Source organism: Scomber scombrus, chromosome 20 (genome assembly GCF_963691925.1).
Source record: "Scomber scombrus chromosome 20, fScoSco1.1, whole genome shotgun sequence".
NCBI classification, from domain to species: Eukaryota; Metazoa; Chordata; class Actinopteri; order Scombriformes; family Scombridae; genus Scomber; species Scomber scombrus.
The window spans coordinates 7,959,863-7,979,053 of NC_084989.1; the positions used below are offsets into that span (position 1 = coordinate 7,959,863).

The 19,191-nt window shown below is 38.5% G+C and overlaps 1 protein-coding gene across 1 annotated transcript in view; it reads right to left on the bottom strand.

Annotated features, from left to right (window-relative positions):
- col11a1a (collagen, type XI, alpha 1a) overlaps positions 1-19,191 on the bottom strand; it is an 83,500-nt gene that overhangs the window by 51,138 nt on the left and 13,171 nt on the right. The window contains exons 5-19 of the mRNA XM_062441706.1: positions 15,265-15,390; positions 12,819-12,908; positions 11,366-11,464; positions 8,572-8,853; positions 7,716-7,781; positions 7,350-7,391; positions 7,165-7,227; positions 5,511-5,585; positions 5,307-5,390; positions 4,359-4,415; positions 2,977-3,030; positions 2,801-2,854; positions 1,683-1,736; positions 1,461-1,514; positions 497-550 (exon numbers count right to left, since the gene is read on the bottom strand). Coding sequence (XP_062297690.1) covers positions 497-550; positions 1,461-1,514; positions 1,683-1,736; positions 2,801-2,854; positions 2,977-3,030; positions 4,359-4,415; positions 5,307-5,390; positions 5,511-5,585; positions 7,165-7,227; positions 7,350-7,391; positions 7,716-7,781; positions 8,572-8,853; positions 11,366-11,464; positions 12,819-12,908; positions 15,265-15,390 — 1,254 coding nt within the window. The remainder of the gene's footprint in view (positions 1-496; positions 551-1,460; positions 1,515-1,682; positions 1,737-2,800; positions 2,855-2,976; positions 3,031-4,358; positions 4,416-5,306; positions 5,391-5,510; positions 5,586-7,164; positions 7,228-7,349; positions 7,392-7,715; positions 7,782-8,571; positions 8,854-11,365; positions 11,465-12,818; positions 12,909-15,264; positions 15,391-19,191) is intronic.

Here is a 19,191-nt window from a genome sequence, read left to right on the forward strand (position 1 = left end):
CTCCACCTAGATGCTGCTGCCCGAGGGCTGAGCTCGTGAGCCACAGATGGTAACTGAATATGCAAGTGGTTCACCCCAGTTGAGGGCAATTTTTCTTAAAGGACCAGTGTGTTTAGTGGCATCTAGCGGTCAGGTTGCATATTGCAACCAGCTGAATACCCTCCCCCTCCAAGTGTGTAGGCGAACCTAAAGTTGCCACGGAAGTCAAAACATGTAAAAGGCCCTCTCTAGAGTCTGTGTTTGGTTTGTCCTGTCTGGGATACTGTAGAAACATGGTGGGTTCAGTGGAAGAGAACCCGCTCCCTATATAGATATATAGGGCTTATTCTACAGTAACAAAAACTTGATTCTTATTTTGAGGTGATTATACACTAATTAAAACATACTTGTGAATATTGTATTCCATTTATGCCAAGTCTGCTAGCTGCCACTAAACTCTAAACACTGGACCTTAAAACATTATAAAGGATGTTTAATTAAAAGGGGAAGTACTTACTCTCTGTCCATCCTCTCCAGGGGCACCTATGGGTCCCATTGGCCCTAGCTCGCCCTGAGAAAGAGAGAGAGAGAAAGAAGAAAAAGAGTTTGTGTGTGATCATATTTTTATTATCATTTGAACTAAAGAAATGTAGACTGACCATATTATTTGATATTTCATTACAAAATATGAAGAGTCTAAAGATGACCTTCTACTACAGACTGGTTCATTAAATTGTGGTTAAAGATATACGTATTTAAAATCGTAAATCAGATTTGGGATTACTGGTAGAGTGTATCAGGCTGATGCAGTCTGCAATAAAAATGCAGACAACTTTAATTAGGTTTCCTATACCCTCCATGCATCCAAGTAATTTGTGCCAGTCTTCTTTATAAGATGTGGATCATTTTACAACGTTGGAATGCATCAAAATATCTGGCTTTAGTAAATATTTCTATGTAGTTATGAGAAGGCACATTACATGAAATGAAACAAATATAATCTCTTATTAAATTATTCCCAACATGACATTGGAGGTATTCAGTCATCACACCAACATTTAAGGAGGTTTATCATCATTGTGATATTACACAGATATTGAAATTCCAAACTTGGCTGGTGACAGCAGCCAAATATATTTCATTACATCCTAAAATGTTACCATTTTAAAGATACCCACCCTTTCATTAAACAATGTAATCCAAGAAGACAAATCCCCAATAACTAGAGGATTATGTTGTGACGATGTGATTTATCACAAGGAGCAACAGTGTTTTGTTCATAAGCTTAAAAACATCTAGAAAAGCTGTTTCTCACTGAAGAAATATTATTTTGTACTTCTCTAAAAGGAAAAATCTCACAACTATTCAAATTCAGAGGAATCTGCGACAGTAAAGGACTAAAAAGCTGTTGTTTGAGAACATCACAAATTGTATGTTTGTGATACATTTTATAAAACATGATATCAACCTATTGTACTCACCCTGTGTCCCTTTTCACCAGGCAATCCAGGGAGTCCATCAAAGCCTCGGTCACCCTGTATTGAAACACAGCGGGTGATGTCATCAGACCACACAACATTGACTCATCATCACCTCTGTAGTATGCAAAAAGTAATACCTTTTAAAAAAGATGAAACTTTCACTATTTTTAATTTGTAATTTGTGACATGAACATGAAAGGATAGGGAGTCGGCATTTGGTACCTTGGAGCCTGGCTCTCCGGGCATCCCGCGGGAACCATCGGCTCCGGCACGACCCTGAGAGACAGCAGCAGAAAGATTAGACACATACATATTTACATATTGCCACAAAGTTTAATCTATTAAGTTTTGGATATGATTCTGTTGTAAATTAGTCACTCTGAGTCCTGTGGGTGTTTGCAGGTTATTTGTTGTAATGTGTAGAGTCTTGCCAGTAATAAGAAAAATCAGGCATTTTAAATCAGAAAACTGCTGAGTGCACAGCCTGAAGCAATAGATGGAATTGGCACCACATAACCAGCAGTGGAGGAGAAATAATGCTGACTAACACAAATAATTGTCAGAAAATATTAAATAGCAATTTTTAAAAATCTATTAAACAATCAGGAGGTGGGAATGGAACTGGGAAAGCTGCTAATCATCTATGAAGTTTCCTGCCAGCTTCAAATTATAGAAAATAAGTAATAAGAAAAAGTATGGCCTGAAAAGAATACCAAACGAGCATTAACATACTATATAATTCTTAGTCTGATACTGATCTTATATTCTGTTGCAGGGATAATTAAACCATCCTCCTTCTTCTCTTCGTCATAGTTGCTTTAATAGTTTTTCTTTAGACAGTCTACAGTGACAGAGAGGGAGATGCAAGGAAAAATGTAGTCTCATATGACAGATAATGAGTTGTCACATCACATTTTGTGACATTAAAAATCAGCTATTTTACCACATTTGACCCATGAATCAAGCTTGTATTACTAATTTGCCAATGACTGTTTTATGTTTATTAGTAACCAAGTAGGTCAAGACATTTGGCCCTGTAGAGTGACTGCACTGTGAAGCTAATTACGCCCCACATCCGTAGCCAGTTTTCCCATTTTGGCATTTTCAGACAGATTAACTGGCCGGCCATTGATCCGAGGATTGGAAGCAGCGTAGGCCTTTAAGCAGATATCAAGCAATTGTTTGTTGGACTGGATATAAGCCTCTCAGCGTTTGAGCAGTGAGCACAAGTACAAACAACCGCACACGCGCACAACAATAAACACAGAGGCATGTGAGCACACACACATGCGCGCACACACAGAGCAGTGAGAGTGGACCAGGTCATTGAGTTCGCTCACCCTTTTGCCAGCTTTGCCAGTTTGTCCTGGAGGCCCTTGGATTCCACGGGGACCCTGTGCAGACACATGAGGACCATTTAGTGACCAATGTTTCATAGCCTATTAACCTGCGATGTGTCCTACAACAGCTGATGAGAGATATTTTATTCATCATAGGAGCACCACATCTTTCTCACCTGAGGACCAGGATCTCCACCTTCACCTTTGTGCCCATTACCACCCGGTAGACCCTAAAGAGGGACAACACAAACCAAACATGTAAACACTCCATTCAACCTGTGACACCAGCAGTTTGTTACAATACAGATGGATTTAAAAATAGTTTAAAGAAAACAGCAGATGGCGATATTTATCTTAATATGCACATTGTTTTTGTGTGTTCAGAAATCCACTTTCACAACAGATGCATGAGCTACCTGGCTACTCAAGTGAAGACACTGTAAGACAATAAGGTCCTTTAAATTCTCATAAAAAACATTGCTCACAAACACAAACAGTACTACTCATTTGGATGCTACAAGCATATTAATTAATAGCATCAGTTTCAACAGGTTTGTGATGATATCCTGAAAGCTCAAAATCAACATCTGAAGCCTAAAATTAAACAACATGAAAATGCAGGCACATTAACACAACTGGGTGCCCTTTAGCATGTACTTTAGTCTAAAAATGCAGTGCTAAATTGTCGGTCTAGGCAAAGATTTGGGGCATACTGTATACTGTAATCTGTAGCAGACAAGTATGGATGCACAGATGGTGGTTTGGCAATTACAGACAGACATTTAGCATCATAAAACAGCTCAACTGTCTGTAATGCTGAGTTTAAAACAAATACTGTTCTAAATCAAGAAAGGAAACACTTTGGTGAGATATATTTGCAGCAGACAAAAGTCACACATTCTTGATCTCATCCACAATTTTGTGTCTACTTATTGCCATATCATTTCAGATGATATGCTTGGCCTTTAGCCTGTGAAGGGCAGATTTAACAGAGGGTAATTCTTCGTGTCTTTTGTAGGGCCTTTTCCTGCACATAAATAGTGGATCGTGTATCAACAAGCCCAAGAGAGAGGAGGGGGGTGAACCAACAACAGAATGAAATTTCTTGGCAAATGGCAGCACCTAGATAGCAACAGACAGGCATTGTGGCCACTGAGTCACAAAGTACCAAGTAATCTGGTATGTATTGTTTGTCTCTTCCAATTGATTTTTCAAGAGGAAATATTAAAAAATAATGAATAACATATGGATGACACTTTTCCTCATATAATACTGAATGGACAGCACAGTACAGACACATTTCATGATTATTATATACATATATATATATATATATATATATATATATATATATATATATATATATATGTGTGTGTGTAGTTAAAGTAATCATTATGACATTATAGGAGATAATGTTATGCTATGTTGCCAAAAAGGTAAAGGGCCAAACTCCAAATCAAATATGTTTTTCAATCACCTGGCTCCCCAGTTTTTTGTATTTTCTTTTTTTTTTCAGTAATAGTGCTGGTAAAAAATGGAAGGAAAAAAAAAGACTTACCACTGGCCCTGATCTTCCTGTCAAACCCATTGGCCCTGGGGGTCCCCTCATAGCCAGCTGCAGGGCAGACACAGACAGGAACAAGGTCAAGACATTCATTCAAAACAGTATTGGAGGAAAGATTTTTCTATTTTTTTCTTCAGTTTTATGGTTACATGTAACACTGTCACATGCCAAATTGAACCTATGATTTTAGTTTGGAGTGGAGTGTGTTATGTTTTGACAGAACACAGTCTAATTAAAATCACTGTGTTATGATTTGTTTTACTTTGGTGGTATACATTATTTTCTAAGATCTGCTGTAGCTTTTTTTTTTTTTTTTTAACATATTGCTCAATGCTCTATGTAACAGCACAGCATACACGACAATAGCTTTATAATTTCACCACATGACATGATAATGTACAATTCTTTTGGTTCCATTTCAATAGTGTTCAAATTCTGGATAATTCTCTAATTACTATCTTCGGGGCAGCACACTCATGGATGTATTTCCACACTTCCTTTCTTTATTCACTGTGGTGTCTGATGGTGAAATTAATATGGGATAACAAGCAGAATCCACCAGGACACCTAAATACCAAGGCCAAACCAAAATCCAACTCCTCTCCCACATACACACAAAAACATTTTGTACACCTGTTGGTTTAGCCCACCCGCAGAATGAGAGCCCCTAAAGTATTTTTAACAGTCTCTCCTGTCTGTCCATCTGTTCAAAGTCGCCTTTTTATGTTGTCGCTCTTCAGCCTGCTCGGCATGTCTTCTTTTAGCCTTGTAAGGCCGAAGAAACACAGTGTAACCCCCCTCCCCTCCCCACCAAAATACTGTCTCCCTCATCCTTCCCCTCCTTTCTCCCTACAGCTGTGTGCAGGGAGCAGGGCGGGGGTGGGGGTTTCTCCAGGGCCGTTTGGCTTCCCAGTGGCTAGTTTAATGTCTGTGTCTACTTACTCTGGCCTGGGAGAGGATGGCCTGAGCTTGGGCTTCTTGGGCCGATACCACTGGACCCTTTTCACCATCTCCACCAAAACGGAACTGTTTAATACACACAAACATTTAAAAAGTTACTTAGTTTGTTGGCCATGGTTTCTCATTACTCAGAACATAAGAAATGATTCTGATATGTACTAAAGTTGAATTATTCTGAGTACTTACTGGCAGCATTAGCATGGTACCAGGGGGTCCTGGCAAACCATCAGCACCAGGCAGACCAGCACGACCAGGAGGACCCTGCAATACAGAGGAGACACAACAAATGATAAACTGTGTTAGAACTGTAAAAAAGTAATGTAAAAACAACAATTGAATGATGGAGATTTTTGATTTAGCAGTCCTCCAGTGACTCCTTTGTAAACAACTTGTGCAGTTTGTGTATATGTAGTGTTACTACATGCAAACTTAAGTTTGAAAGTTAAATGAATAATATATGAGGTCTAAGCTAAGGTTGCTTTACTGCCTGCTCATTTTCTGTTGGCTCTGTGACATCACAACACTAATATGAACATGTTGTGGCTTCAAAGTAATAACATTTACATCTGGGTTGAATTTTAAGAATTTATGATGGTGTAGATCACTGAAAATCACTCATGAATACTGTAAGAATGTAAAACAAATGTAGAAAAATGACAAAATATATATACATACATATCCAAACACTGATTATACAAATAATACTTTGAAAAATGTGCCTGATCTTGAAATGTTCAAATGTTTTGGAGCAGTACATGCATGAGTTGTGCTATTTGTAAGTGTGATTAACATGTGCTCCTCTTCCTCCAAAGTCATTCCTCATCTTATAACCATCAAGAGTTTGCCCGTGATAATTGACCTGTTAATATTCACTATCATGTCTCATCTACAAGGTCTTGTGTAGAATTATTTGAGCACAGTGCTGAAGTACGCAATAATGCATGAGCAAGAAGAAAGAGAAAGAAATAATGGATGAGACCTAGGCATATGATATCATAACACAAAACTATTATTTTTCTATATTGAGACTCCTTGCAGTCATTATTGTGTATTTAAACTGATAGTCACTCTCTAAAGTTTGTAACCACTGTAAGCCATGATTATTTAATTTTCACCATGTTGAGTTAAGCAATCAAACTATGTTTGAGATGCCCCAAGAAACAGTTTTATTGGGCATCTGCCAATAAAAAACTTGATGTGGCACATATAGTGCCTGAGTCAAATTTTTTGGGGTATTAAATGAACACACCCAATTTTTGCAGACTGTGACCCCAGTCACCTTACCAATTAAGTGATAATAACGTACACACTAAAATCCTGTCTCGATCATTGGCTGTGGTGTTGCATGCTAACACTTAAGTAAGTATAGTTACTTACTTAGATAGTAAGTAAGTAGCATGATCTCAAAACACTGAAGCTATTTACTCTGTTAACATAAAGTTATAACATTAGATATTTTAACAACATGCAGCTAAGTAAAACACTTTGTTGTAGGGGCCTGATTCACATTTACATAAAACAACTCTATTTGACACAAAAGTCTTTACATTGTTCACCAGAGTCATCGATCATCACTAGTTTCATTTTGGTTGATTTTTTTGGTCTCTTAAATTTGTACTTGACTCATGTTAAATTGCACTTTAATTTCATAGAAAAACATTATCAAAGCTAAGGTATGTAGAGCATCACTACACTGATCAACGGTCTCACTTGTTCTTTTACATTGTCCTCTGACTGTACAATATACACAACTGAGATACAAGTTACACAGACTATATTCATAATATGCACACATTCAAAGAAACATGTGGCTGGTTTGGAGACATAAATAGCAACTCACTCTGTCACCAGGATCTCCAGAAGGTCCTGGGGGTCCTTGTAGGCCTGAGGGACCTGGAAGACCCTGAAAAGACAAAGCTAAGTCAGCAGACCACCAGCATGCCAGGATATTTAAAAAATATGCTTAGGTACAAAACATTGACTTCTGTCAACTTTTTTTGGGTTTGCTTTTGACAATATACTTACAGCTGGGCCATGGGGTCCTGGTGGTCCTTCAATCAGCATGCCCTTGAAAAACAAACACATTGTTTAACACCACAAATGCTGCCCTGTGAGGTACCAGTGCTACAGAATAGTTCATAATGAGTCAACACATTTTGAGGAAAAGGCAGCTGCAATTTGAAGTTTTTTGATTAGTGTTTTTCATGGATCTTAAAAAGAGTGCTTATTACACTTGTTTTTAGAGTATTTACAATTCATAGTAAAAGAAAGAGAGTTCCAGGTCATGAAAAAACTTATATCTTACACTGCAGCAGAATCATGTGACCTAATATGGCATTTAATCATGATCGAATCACTTTAGTACATCAGCATTAAATTTTGGGGCCTTACAGGTTCAATTACGGCTGGCTCGCCCTTTTCTCCTTTCTGGCCAAGGTCTCCTTCAACACCAGCAACCTGCAGTTACAAAGCAAGCACAGAGGTGACAGTCTTCACACTTCAGTTACAGTCCACAGTTGAATGATAGCAATGATGAGCAATGATGGCTCAGGAGGCAAATAGACTGATGAAAAGAGTGTCAGAACAAATTTTACTCAATCAATCAATATCGTATATTGAGTTGAGGCAGAGAGTGAATCAAGAATAACACAAATTGTGATGACAAAACAGGCAAATGTTAGTCGTGATGAGCAAGAATGGACCTCTACTCTATATGCTTGAAATGGAGCAATGCTGTCATTGCATTGCCATTGTGCAGTGTGGCTAATGGTGACCAAATAAAACAATAATAAACACCAGCAGATCATTGTTGACATGCAAACCTCACGGAATAACACAAATAGATTGTTTGATTGAAGTTGGGTTGACATTCACTGATTGAAGGCTGTGTGTGGAGAGATGAAGTTATAAAAAAGAAGATGCTTAAGTGTGAATGATTTCTCTACTTGTGCGCACGTTGTAGAGTATGTCAAAATATCCTAAATTATGAAGTATCCAGTTATGTCCTTTCAAACAAAACAGAGATGCATGCATTGTCTGTATCATAGATGTCAGTCATTAAATCACCAGTCACAGGCAGTCACAAGACAGAGACGCATTTACTGACTCCACACTCAACATGTCAATGACACATTTCCCATGCCAAGCAACCGACCAGAAAGGCGTGCACTGGAAGACAGAATGAGTCCCTAGCATGTGCCGTTCATGCACACACCCCTTAGTCAGCAAGTCAGGGTGTGATACTTACGGAGCTCTCAGTAACGTCGGTTTCAGCAGCAACCCCAGGGCCCACCTCATCATCCTTGGCCGCCGTGGGTTTGGATTGGGCTGTGCCATACTCATCATATGCCCCGTAATCATACAACCTGTTGTCAACCTCGCCCAAGTCATACTCCTTTAGGTCATATTCCTTAAAGTCATATGCGTCTGCCCCACTGTCAACGTTGTCCGTTTCTGGGACAAGGGTGGGTTCTGGAGCAATGGCAGTGGCCTCTGTGACATAATCACCAAAGACATCCTCCTCCACAGCCTTTCGGGTTGCCAAAGCGAAGAAAGGGGAAGTAATGGTCAGCATCCAAGAAAATAAGGATGTTAGTGTAGCAATTGAGGCTAATAGTCTACTTTTAGATGTTATTAAAGCAGAATGCATATAAATTCAGCATGATATGCAAAAAAATATAAAATAGAAGTGGCAACACCTTATTTATTCTTAAATATAGCAGGTTATATTGGAGGAACAGCTAAAAATCAATCACTGAGAACACGGTCAAAATCACAAATCAACGCACTTAAGTTGTGCAGTGAATAAATAAGGTGTTACCATTATGACTGCATAACATCATTACTAACTCTTGATAATAAAAAGGTTGTTAATCATATATGTCAAGACAGACTTTTTGTTATCTCAGCCTTCTTTTATACATGATGTACTGATAAAGACAGTAAAAGAAGGTTGACATTGATGTCTGAAATGACACTAGCAGCATTTTGCATGAACATCAAAAGAATCAATAGATTGTGGCTCTGCAGAAATACAGAGTACATCAGGATACACACCACAAAATGTGTTGTAAGTAAATAAATATTGTATGCCACCTTTGAGTTTACAATGGTGCACTCTGTATTTTGCACAAGCACTACAACCACAATCACTTGGCACAATTGTTTCTTTCATCCCAAATGTGATCATTGTGGATTTAGCTTTGGAAAGCAACAAACTGGATGCAATTACACAGTTATTATTGGCAGTACTCCATCTTCCCAAATTATATATTTAAAACTGCCTGTATAATTACACCCATGTTGTCAAACTGCAGTAGGCAATGCAAGTTCATAGCTGGCTGTGAGGAGATTTTGGTTTTGTTGATCATAGTTCTTAAAGATAATTAGCAGAACTAGTAATCAAAACCAAGCTTATTATGTGATGGACAATAGGGCATATATTTTTTCAAACAGATAATCTGCAGTATCATTTAATTTCATTGGCATAGGCTAAGAGAGGGTCTGACATAATCAACTTCTTTTAATCCTGGAAAGTCTGCAAGTCTCTCATATTCTTCGTGTGGGTAATAAAAACAGACAAGCCAGTGTGACTGAGGCGACATTTCTCAGAAAACACCACTGCCTCTAAATATTAGAAAACACATGTTTGGCTGTTGGTAAAGGAACACATGTTACTTTAACAACAAAGACCGAGTGGTTCTCATTAAAAGTGTGGACCAATGAATGTCAAAGCCACATGTGTCCAGAACAAAAGCCCCTTTATAATTACAGATATTAAAGGGGACCTATTATGATAATCTCCAGCCCTACATTTTTGTTCTGGGACTCCACTAGAGAATATTTGCATGATTGACAGTTCATAAAACTTATTTATCTTATACAGGCCCTTTATGCAGGCCCTCAGTTCAGCTTCTGTCTCTAACAGTCTCTTGCCTCTTTAAGGCCCTTCTCCCTATGAGCCCGCTCTGTTCTGATTGGCCAGCTTCAGGAAGCCTAGCGAGGGGCAGCACGTGTCAAACATGTTAAGTTCCCACCGATACAAACCCAACATTTCAAACTTGACCATTTAATATTAAAAGTTTTTAAATGACTAAATAAAGGGATTCATTAGTGTCGCTAAAAACTGGTCAACACATCAAGATATGGAGAGATTTTGAGCACTTTGTTGAGCAAATCAGCTAGAAATATTGCAGGGAGGAATACTACAAACAGAAACAGCATGATGAGGACAGCACACCTCCAACAGGTAAACTACTTATTTTACTTTGCTGTGCTGTTTGAAAAACACTTAGCATGCCAGCTCAACTTTGGTCTTTGCTCAGCATGACTACCCCCCAAACAATGGAATCTTAGCGAAGCAGAGCAGTGAAACTGCGCGCTGTGAGTGGAGGAGATGACCGTATTAAGGAAATTGAGTGTTCAGAGTACTCTGAAGCTGGTGGTTTTTGCTCTCAGGGATTACCTCTATATGTGCTTAACTTTGTATTTTATGTATTTGACACTTTGGCCATGTTTAAAAGGAACATCTGACATTGTTGCATTTAATGTGACTAAAAATAAGGAAAAGCGCAATAGGTCCCCTTTAACATACAGCAAATATGGCAGTTTCTGATAGAATCAACTCAGACAGCCCATAGTATTTTATATCTTAAACTCATAAATAGTTCAGCTGAACCATCACACACTGATGTGCCATACACAGTTTTGAAAAAAATCAGTAAAGAGCTAACAAAATCTGCAGCCTTAGCCAAAATTGAATGACATGACATTGACATCCACTGCGTTATTTTCTCAGGATGCAATACATCCCAAGAATTTGCTTTGTGTTTGCAGTGGAGCAAGTGGGATGTAGCTTTGAAACTATTTTAAAAATTCCCTGTCCATCTACAAACCAACAAAACACATCCATTTCTTTGAATGGTTGTGTGTTTGTCATTTCATACCAGTTACTTCCTTGGGCAGAATCGTCCTTGCTTATATTTCCCAAAATACCATAATACTGTTTCTTAAAAGTAGATGAGAATGAAGATGAAAATTACCTCCATGGGTCCATTCGTGGCAAAGGGGGAATGAGTTTGAGTACCATCTACAGTTCCGTAGTCAATGTCTGTATTGTAATCTCCTTCTACATTGTTTAGCTGAGTCATGTTGAAAAAAGGAAAGAAGAATAAAGCGAGGGTTAACACAGAGGCTGAAACCACAGGTTGTCTGCTAGGGGTCCTCTCAAGCTGTCTACAAACTATGCTACTACTACATGAAAGAGGTTAGGGAGCTCTCCGTCTACCATCATAGATTTTCCCTTCAAAACTCAGGGAAGGAAGATCTTGATGGGATTTGGTCTTTTCTTTACATGAACGTTTACCCTAAAATTGCCTCTGGGTCGTGCCGGTGCTGTGGCCTGGTAGCCAGGCATCTGTCGCTTCTTCTTAAAGGCAAGCTTTTTAGTTGGTGATTTTTTGGCAGCCATGAACTTTAAGGGCTTGGCCTTAGTTTTACTGAGGGACTTTCTGGTCCTCTTCTTTTTCATGGAGACACTACGTTTCTTTCTCTGGAAGAGGTGGCGGCGACAAAGAAAACCAAGACAAACATGGAACATTCAAAAGTGGAAATGATTTAAAGGCACAATCCGTGACTGGTATACAGAGTCTTTTCAACCCCAACAACCAGAGCCCATGTGCTCCACTTTCCAGTAGCAGCACATGTAGTTGAAGTGCATGGTTCCCATTTAAATGTTGAGTATGTACAGCACACCAACTACAAAGGCTACAGCTGAAATGCAGAACACACTGACTCTACTTTCAGATTATGGGACAGTTGGGTAGAAAAGTTACTGTGCAACAATCGAGAACCGGGCCTTTCACGTGACACACAGGACATTTTTTTGGAAACATATACTGTATGTATGATTCTGGGACAGATGCACAAACAAAACATATAGGATTTGCCTTTCAGCAACTCTTTTCGCTATTGCAATACAATATAATAGCCAGAATGGTTGGATTGCTTTTGCTGCAGCTTTCAAAATGTACAATAATGTGTACAATAGTTTTAAAGACATGCTGGAATGCAAAGAAACAGTCAAAGCAGATAGCATTCTCCCAGTGAGAGAAGGCAGCAGCCTCATTAAACAGACACAAGGAGGACTGACAGACTGAGTATGTTTACATGCACACTCAAAAGTCTACCTCACCCCTCTAACTGTAAAGTCATAATCAGAGTAGGCATAACCAGGTCAGAACACCTAGATTATTGCCAAACTTAATAGGCAATGTCAACACTTTGCCTGATAATTGGATACATTCTGTGTATACATCTAGTCAAAATGTTATCATGGAGCTGATTACTGGCAGTAACTGGAGTATTAATGTGCACATAAACATAACATTAAGACACAAAGACAACACGCAAGACAAACTGAGCATGGATGACTAACAACAAGAGACATCACATCAACACATATTACATTTCTTTTCTTTTCCTTTTTTCATTTACCTGTGGTTCAGAATACTCATCAGTTGAAATGGTGTCTGTAGCTCCCTCAGAGTAATCATAGAACTGAGAGTAATCTAAATCAGTAGTGTACTATAGAGGTTGAGAGAGAGAGAGAGAGAGAGGGAGAAGAAAGAGAGAGAGGGATGGAGAGATGTTTTGGTGTTAGCATTAGTGTCAAGGATGCAGAGTGCTTTTTTCAGCAAGATGATACATATATAACATATCATCATGAGCATGCTGCATGTTCAAAAGGTTAAAGCCAAATAATTTTATATCATTATTTATGACAAATATTACTTGAATGAAGAATTTTGGCAATGATATGAAGATAAATGAGATTTCACTCTGTATGCCCATGTACTGAAACATTGTTACAGTACATGCAACTGTCATAAGTATGTACAACAGCACTGGAAAATGGTTAGAGATTGAGTAATATATGCACATTGTTATAATTATTACACAGCATCATATTTCATAATATGATAATATATTAGGATTAATATCTATTTAAGAAAACAATGAAAACAATCTTTATAACCTTTAAATAACGAGAACCACATGTTACTAAATGAGATAATGGTCTCAGTATGGTGAATAAATGGGTAAACAGATGTTGAAACTGACCATGTTGGTCTTAGCCTGCAAACATGTAAACAGATGGGAAGTTTAAAAGCTCATAAAACAAAGGAACACAACAGGGAAACTTCAGAGATGCCAGCTGCATTTCACATCGTAATGGAACTTTCTCATTACGAACATGTAAATTATACACTTCAGGGCTTCTAAAGTAAGCTAGATTAAAGGGGTCTGACTTAAAGAAAAAGCACCTTCTCTCAATTCTCTAGCAGTTACTTATCAAGGAAGAAAAAAACCTTACTATACAATACAATATTAATCAGATGCATTGCATGGGAACACCCTAAAATCTGGTCATAAAAGTGTATCACTTCATCCTGCCACTTGGTAGAAAAGTCTGAATGTGTTTTCATGTTTAACTGATTAAAAATTACAGGTTATGCTATTTGGAAGCATGTATGTATATTTCCAATAACCAATTAATCAAATATGGTTGGATCTAAGTTGGCACTGACAAAGGTTGAGGCTTCACATTGCAATTTTAGGGAAGAACAATTTCACAGCTGGCCAGTGTCCATAATTGTTTCACCCTGCCCATCATAATCATATTAATGATTTATGGGCAAACATAAAAGAAGAGTTAACTTGTTGCACTTTAGTCCAGTACATAAATGTTTAAATATGTAAGCAGTTAAAATGGCTAATAAATCTACGGAATAACAGGGAGATAAATGTATTCTACCGTGTCCTTAACTGCTGCTTGATCTTGCTTTCAACTTTCAACATCATTTTGCTAACAGGAATAAGAATTATCAGTAAAGCTGGGGTTAATAGACATTTACATTGCATCCTTAAGTTTGAAGGAGACAACTGAGAGAAAGAAGAAAAGATTAGAGAGACAGAATAAATGGCCCTATCAGCTGCTTTCAGTAGAACTAAAAAATGAACACCTTGCACTGTATGTCAGGCAGAGCTGAAACCCTGAGTACTCAAACTATCATCAGTAAATTACCCTGATACCATGTTGACACTTTAAATGCTAAAATCTACACACATCGAATCTCACAATACAGACAACAGCTTCTGCACTACTCTCTATGGGTTTAAATTTTCAAGCAAATACATGTGTGCACATCTGGCCACACCTACAATCAGAGAAATCACAGCAGGCATTTACCTTTAACAGCTGATAGAGGACACCCAGTATGACATCACTGACTGAGGTGTGGTCAGATTTGTTACTAAGTCAGTGAGTATTTACCCTTTAAGGGAACACCACAAACCAGTATACAATATGTACAAATAAAGGAATACTGCTGTTTGTGTAGCTAATACTAAAAGCAATGTAACAGCAATACAAAATATGTATGGTAATTCTCCTCCAGTTTTTTTCTTTGAAGTAACTGTGTACATCTATGTGTGAATTACTGTCTAGAGATCTGTTTTAACATGTACAAGTGTACCGGGATCATGCACCACACTGGAGTGGATTTTTTAAATGTTTTAAATAAACAAGGTGAAGTCGACACAAAGGCACTTATTAAAGGACTCCTGGGGGGATTCTTTTTCAAAATCTAATGAATTACTCATCAAATAGTCACTTTTGTATATAAAATTACAAAAATAAAGTCACTAAAGTTGCCAAATGTCTGCCTCCACATTAAGGCTAAATTGATGTGCATACATAGGCTAATAAAGTGCAAATAAAACCTGACAACTAAAGACATCAGCAGACTGGATATGAATAATATGCAGTGCACAACTTGAAATGAGGCTCATTACACTCTTCCCCTAAGAAAACCACAATTAGTCAAGACCCTTGAATGGTACTTTGTGGAATCTCCCCCACCCTCCCTGGTTGGCTGACCTCTTCCTCTGGCTGCTGGGCCTGCAGGGAGTCACTGTGGGGAGTGTCACAGTCTGGGCTGTAATGTTCACAGTAGTCATAAGCTGCTTTGGGATCAGCCACAATCAGAAGTTGCTGGATGTCACCCTGCAGAAAAAAAGAACAAGAAACTCAAGTCAGTTCACTTTCGTCATGCAGGAGCAGATTGTAATTCTCATCATGTAATCTTCCATACCAGTTTTCAAAATATACAGTTCACAATAGAAATCAATATTTTGAATTTGAATGATTTATACGCATATTACGGCTACTAACAAATTTGTGCATTGCTAAAGTTGAAATAAAAACAGGATCACCAGAAAAATACAAGACAAGACAGCACAGACAAGCTGACAAGAAGTCTCATGTCTCATCTTGCCCATACGCTCACCCACACATATACACATATTGTGTGAGTGTATGTGTGTAGGCTGGCATAAATGTAAATCTTAAATTATAGATGAGACTTCCCAGGTCCCATGCACTTATGGAGTCTGGAAGAGTAAATTCCCCCCTTGTATGATTAAACAGCTCGACACACGCCCCGCAGAGTCCACACTCACATGCTTCAGGGAGGAAACTGAGTTCAGACAGCAGGGAAATTATAATTATCAGTGCTGGGGTTTACCTCAGGAAATTAAATAAACATATATCAGCAAGACACAAGCAACACCTGGCATGACTATGTGTTCTGTGGTAAAATACTTCATTCTTACTATCAAGAGAAATAGCAACAGCCAGAAAATCTATAGGGTGCGTTTTTTAAGCATAATTAATCCTATGTTTTCTTATTTCAATTGTAATTTTTGTGATTTTAATTAATAGTCATTATTCATTTCTGATTTCATTTTGAGTCCTTTAATGTTTTATTTATTGTTGCAGGATTTGTGTTTATCCTGCCATAGTATATGTTTTTGTTTTAGCTCTTCATCTTTTGTTACTGGCCACCAAATCAGTCAAACTTTGAATCAAACCCGATCAAACCCAACTGTCAACGGCTTTGAATGTGAATACTTGACACATGACCGCATAGTTGACCACATGTCTGGTGTAATGAGTGTCAAAGGAGAATGAACCAAAATTAAAACTTAAAATGTCCCTTGGGAAAGCAGAAGGGGAATACTGAGCAAAAACCTACAAGAAACAATGGCTGTGTCTAAAAACCTTCTGTGTCTAAAAAAACTTTTCTATCATATAGAAAAAAGAAAAAAGGAAAAGCTTCAACATTTCAGACATGGGTTGGCAAAGTCCCTCAAACCACAATGCTCCCTATGGTTGGGACGGGACACCACAATGCTTGACACTATTCCAACCCTCTCGCCTTGTTATCAGTCCTACGGCCAAAGAACACAGCTCACTGCAAGGGAGAGAACATACTGGAGAAAGCATCTGGGTTTTACTTTGGAGTCAGTAATTGCTTGAACTGAGTTCCTGGAGGCTTTTTGAGCCGTTATACACATTGCAAAGACAGCTGACGGGTTCTTGGGAGGTGGATGAAGGGGCATGTCTTTGGTTAGCTTACAGAGAGATGCCTGAGCCCAGAGGTGAAATCCTGTGCATTTGTGTGTGTGTGTGTTGAGGGGCAGAATAGACGATTGGCAGTGAAACACAAGAGAAATTAAGCAAGCTGCAACTTGTCAGGAGAATGAGTGTATGTGTGTGTATCCTCCCTGGGTAAGAGCTAGATGTATGGATCCTGAACATGTACCTTAGTATTAACACCTATGCGCTAAGGCTTGTCCCATGGGAAAACAAGCAGAGCTTCTTGAAACTTTCTCTGTGTAACCATCCATCAACATCTCATTTCATGGTTTTAGAGATTCCTCCTTGTATGCCTCTGGCTCTGTGGAATGCCGTTTTAAGAAGGAGTTGATTTGTCTGACTGGCTGAATGCAGTTTTAATAATAAAAGTTTATATTGTTAGTCCTTTAGCATTTACTTGCCAAACATAAAACTGCAACAAACAGCTCACTCTGTTTTGCTTTTTAAGCCATTACAACAAATGGCCCATTCCATCCAGTCTATCTGTTCTTATCTTAATGTTAATGTATTCTGGTTTAGTGGGCCAGTCACAGCACTTCTGCTCATACCAAGTGATCACACTGCAGTTATTATGAGTTATTATTATGATGCCATATAACCAGGACTTCTACTGTCTCTCTGCTATGCTATAAGTGATAATTGAATTTGATGATTAATGCATTTTAGCAATTTAAGCTTTATGCAGCTATTGCTAGAAGAGAGGCTTTCTCTTTAAGGGAATAGTTTGACAGAATGCTAATATAAGCATATTTCCCAAAACAAAATATTTGAACTATTCCTTTAAGTCATAAGAACAATTATGTAACATTACCGAAAGAGATGATACCTCCCTGTTGACCATTCAAAACTTTTGACACCACATTGACTATGAAAAGAAGCGGGCATGGGACAGCAGTTAAACTAGGTGGCAAGTCTAAAAAGGACTCAGTATGTGTGTTTGGAGAAGTTTGACGGAGAAAGAGAGATCAAGCCTTGCCCTGAGTCAAGTTGACATGTATTACCTCATGTGTCACCCTAAGACCAACAGTGAATGCTTGAACCCTGCCTAGAGTCAGCTCTAATTAGTCCATGTCTGAGAGCCACTCGTCTGCACACAAATAGGCTGTGGAGACATGGTGTTCAACCATCAGACCAGATCAGCACAAAGAGGAAAATTTTGACTGTTTCATGAGAGGGCATGAGTAGCATGTCAGATACAGTCCCAACATGCACATGGGTTTAAAAGATAAAAGCCTTTTAATTTAGGAGTGCTGACATTAAAGAACACCTGTATGAATCAGATGATCATCTACAGTAGATCTACTTGTTGAGGTAACTTAACATTGGTCTTTGCAGCATTAGATTGTCTTTCCAGCAGAAAATATGATTGCAGCTTAGTCATCTGACAAAGAACAACCAATTCACAAACCCAAGATGCGGCAAGTGAGAAACTGATGTCAGGAGAAGGAACACCAAGAGGGATCCAGAGACAGTCAGGCTGGGATTTAGAGAGAGCAGCTGGGATGGTAAAATATGTTTTGTGCTGGGAAACACCTGGGGAGAGTTATACTGAGGCTGTGGGTCTGTCTTCCATTGTGGACCGCTGAGATAAAAGCCTCTGGCAACTTGGATCAAAGCCAGAGCTCCAAAATATGCCCCTCCTGGCTACAGCCTAGCACAGTACTGCACAGAAACAAGCCCATGAGGCTGTGTGTTAATGACTGCAGTGTCAGAGGTCAACGAGAAAAGCGAGGCTGAAAGAGAGAAGCAGGGTCAAGATCAACAGCTGAGACTAGTGAATCCCTGTAGAAATCCATTTACAACTCTATACCTGCTACGTATGTACACAGTTGTTTTAATGCATTCTTTTTGAAGAACATGAGAGTGCATAAAAGTTATTGTTATCCATGAAAGATATACAGTGATAAAGTAAAAATAACTAGGTTTTATACCTCATGGAGAAACTGTATAGTGTATGTACAGTCATGGTATGATACTGTGTGATTTTTAGAATTTTTTCGTCCACACAAAGACATACTTTGAGTCTGTGGTGTCTGTTCAGCTCTATTAGTGCTAACTCATCACTTATTAAATTTGACATGTGTGACCTGAATTCTTATGCTGTGTGTTAAATTAAGGATTAACGATTTTAAGACATTGGAATTCTACTTGATAAGACATGCAAAGAACAAGGTAATCGAGCTACCGTTTTTAAACCTACATATTTCAACTTGCACCGTGTTAATCATTACTAATGGAGTCATTTTTAAGCAATTACTTCCAGATATTGTACAGCTCATGACATCATACCACCTCTTACTCTAAAAACGCTATCCACCTTGACCTCATCCTGACTACAAGGCACCATGGGATATAAATACACAAAGT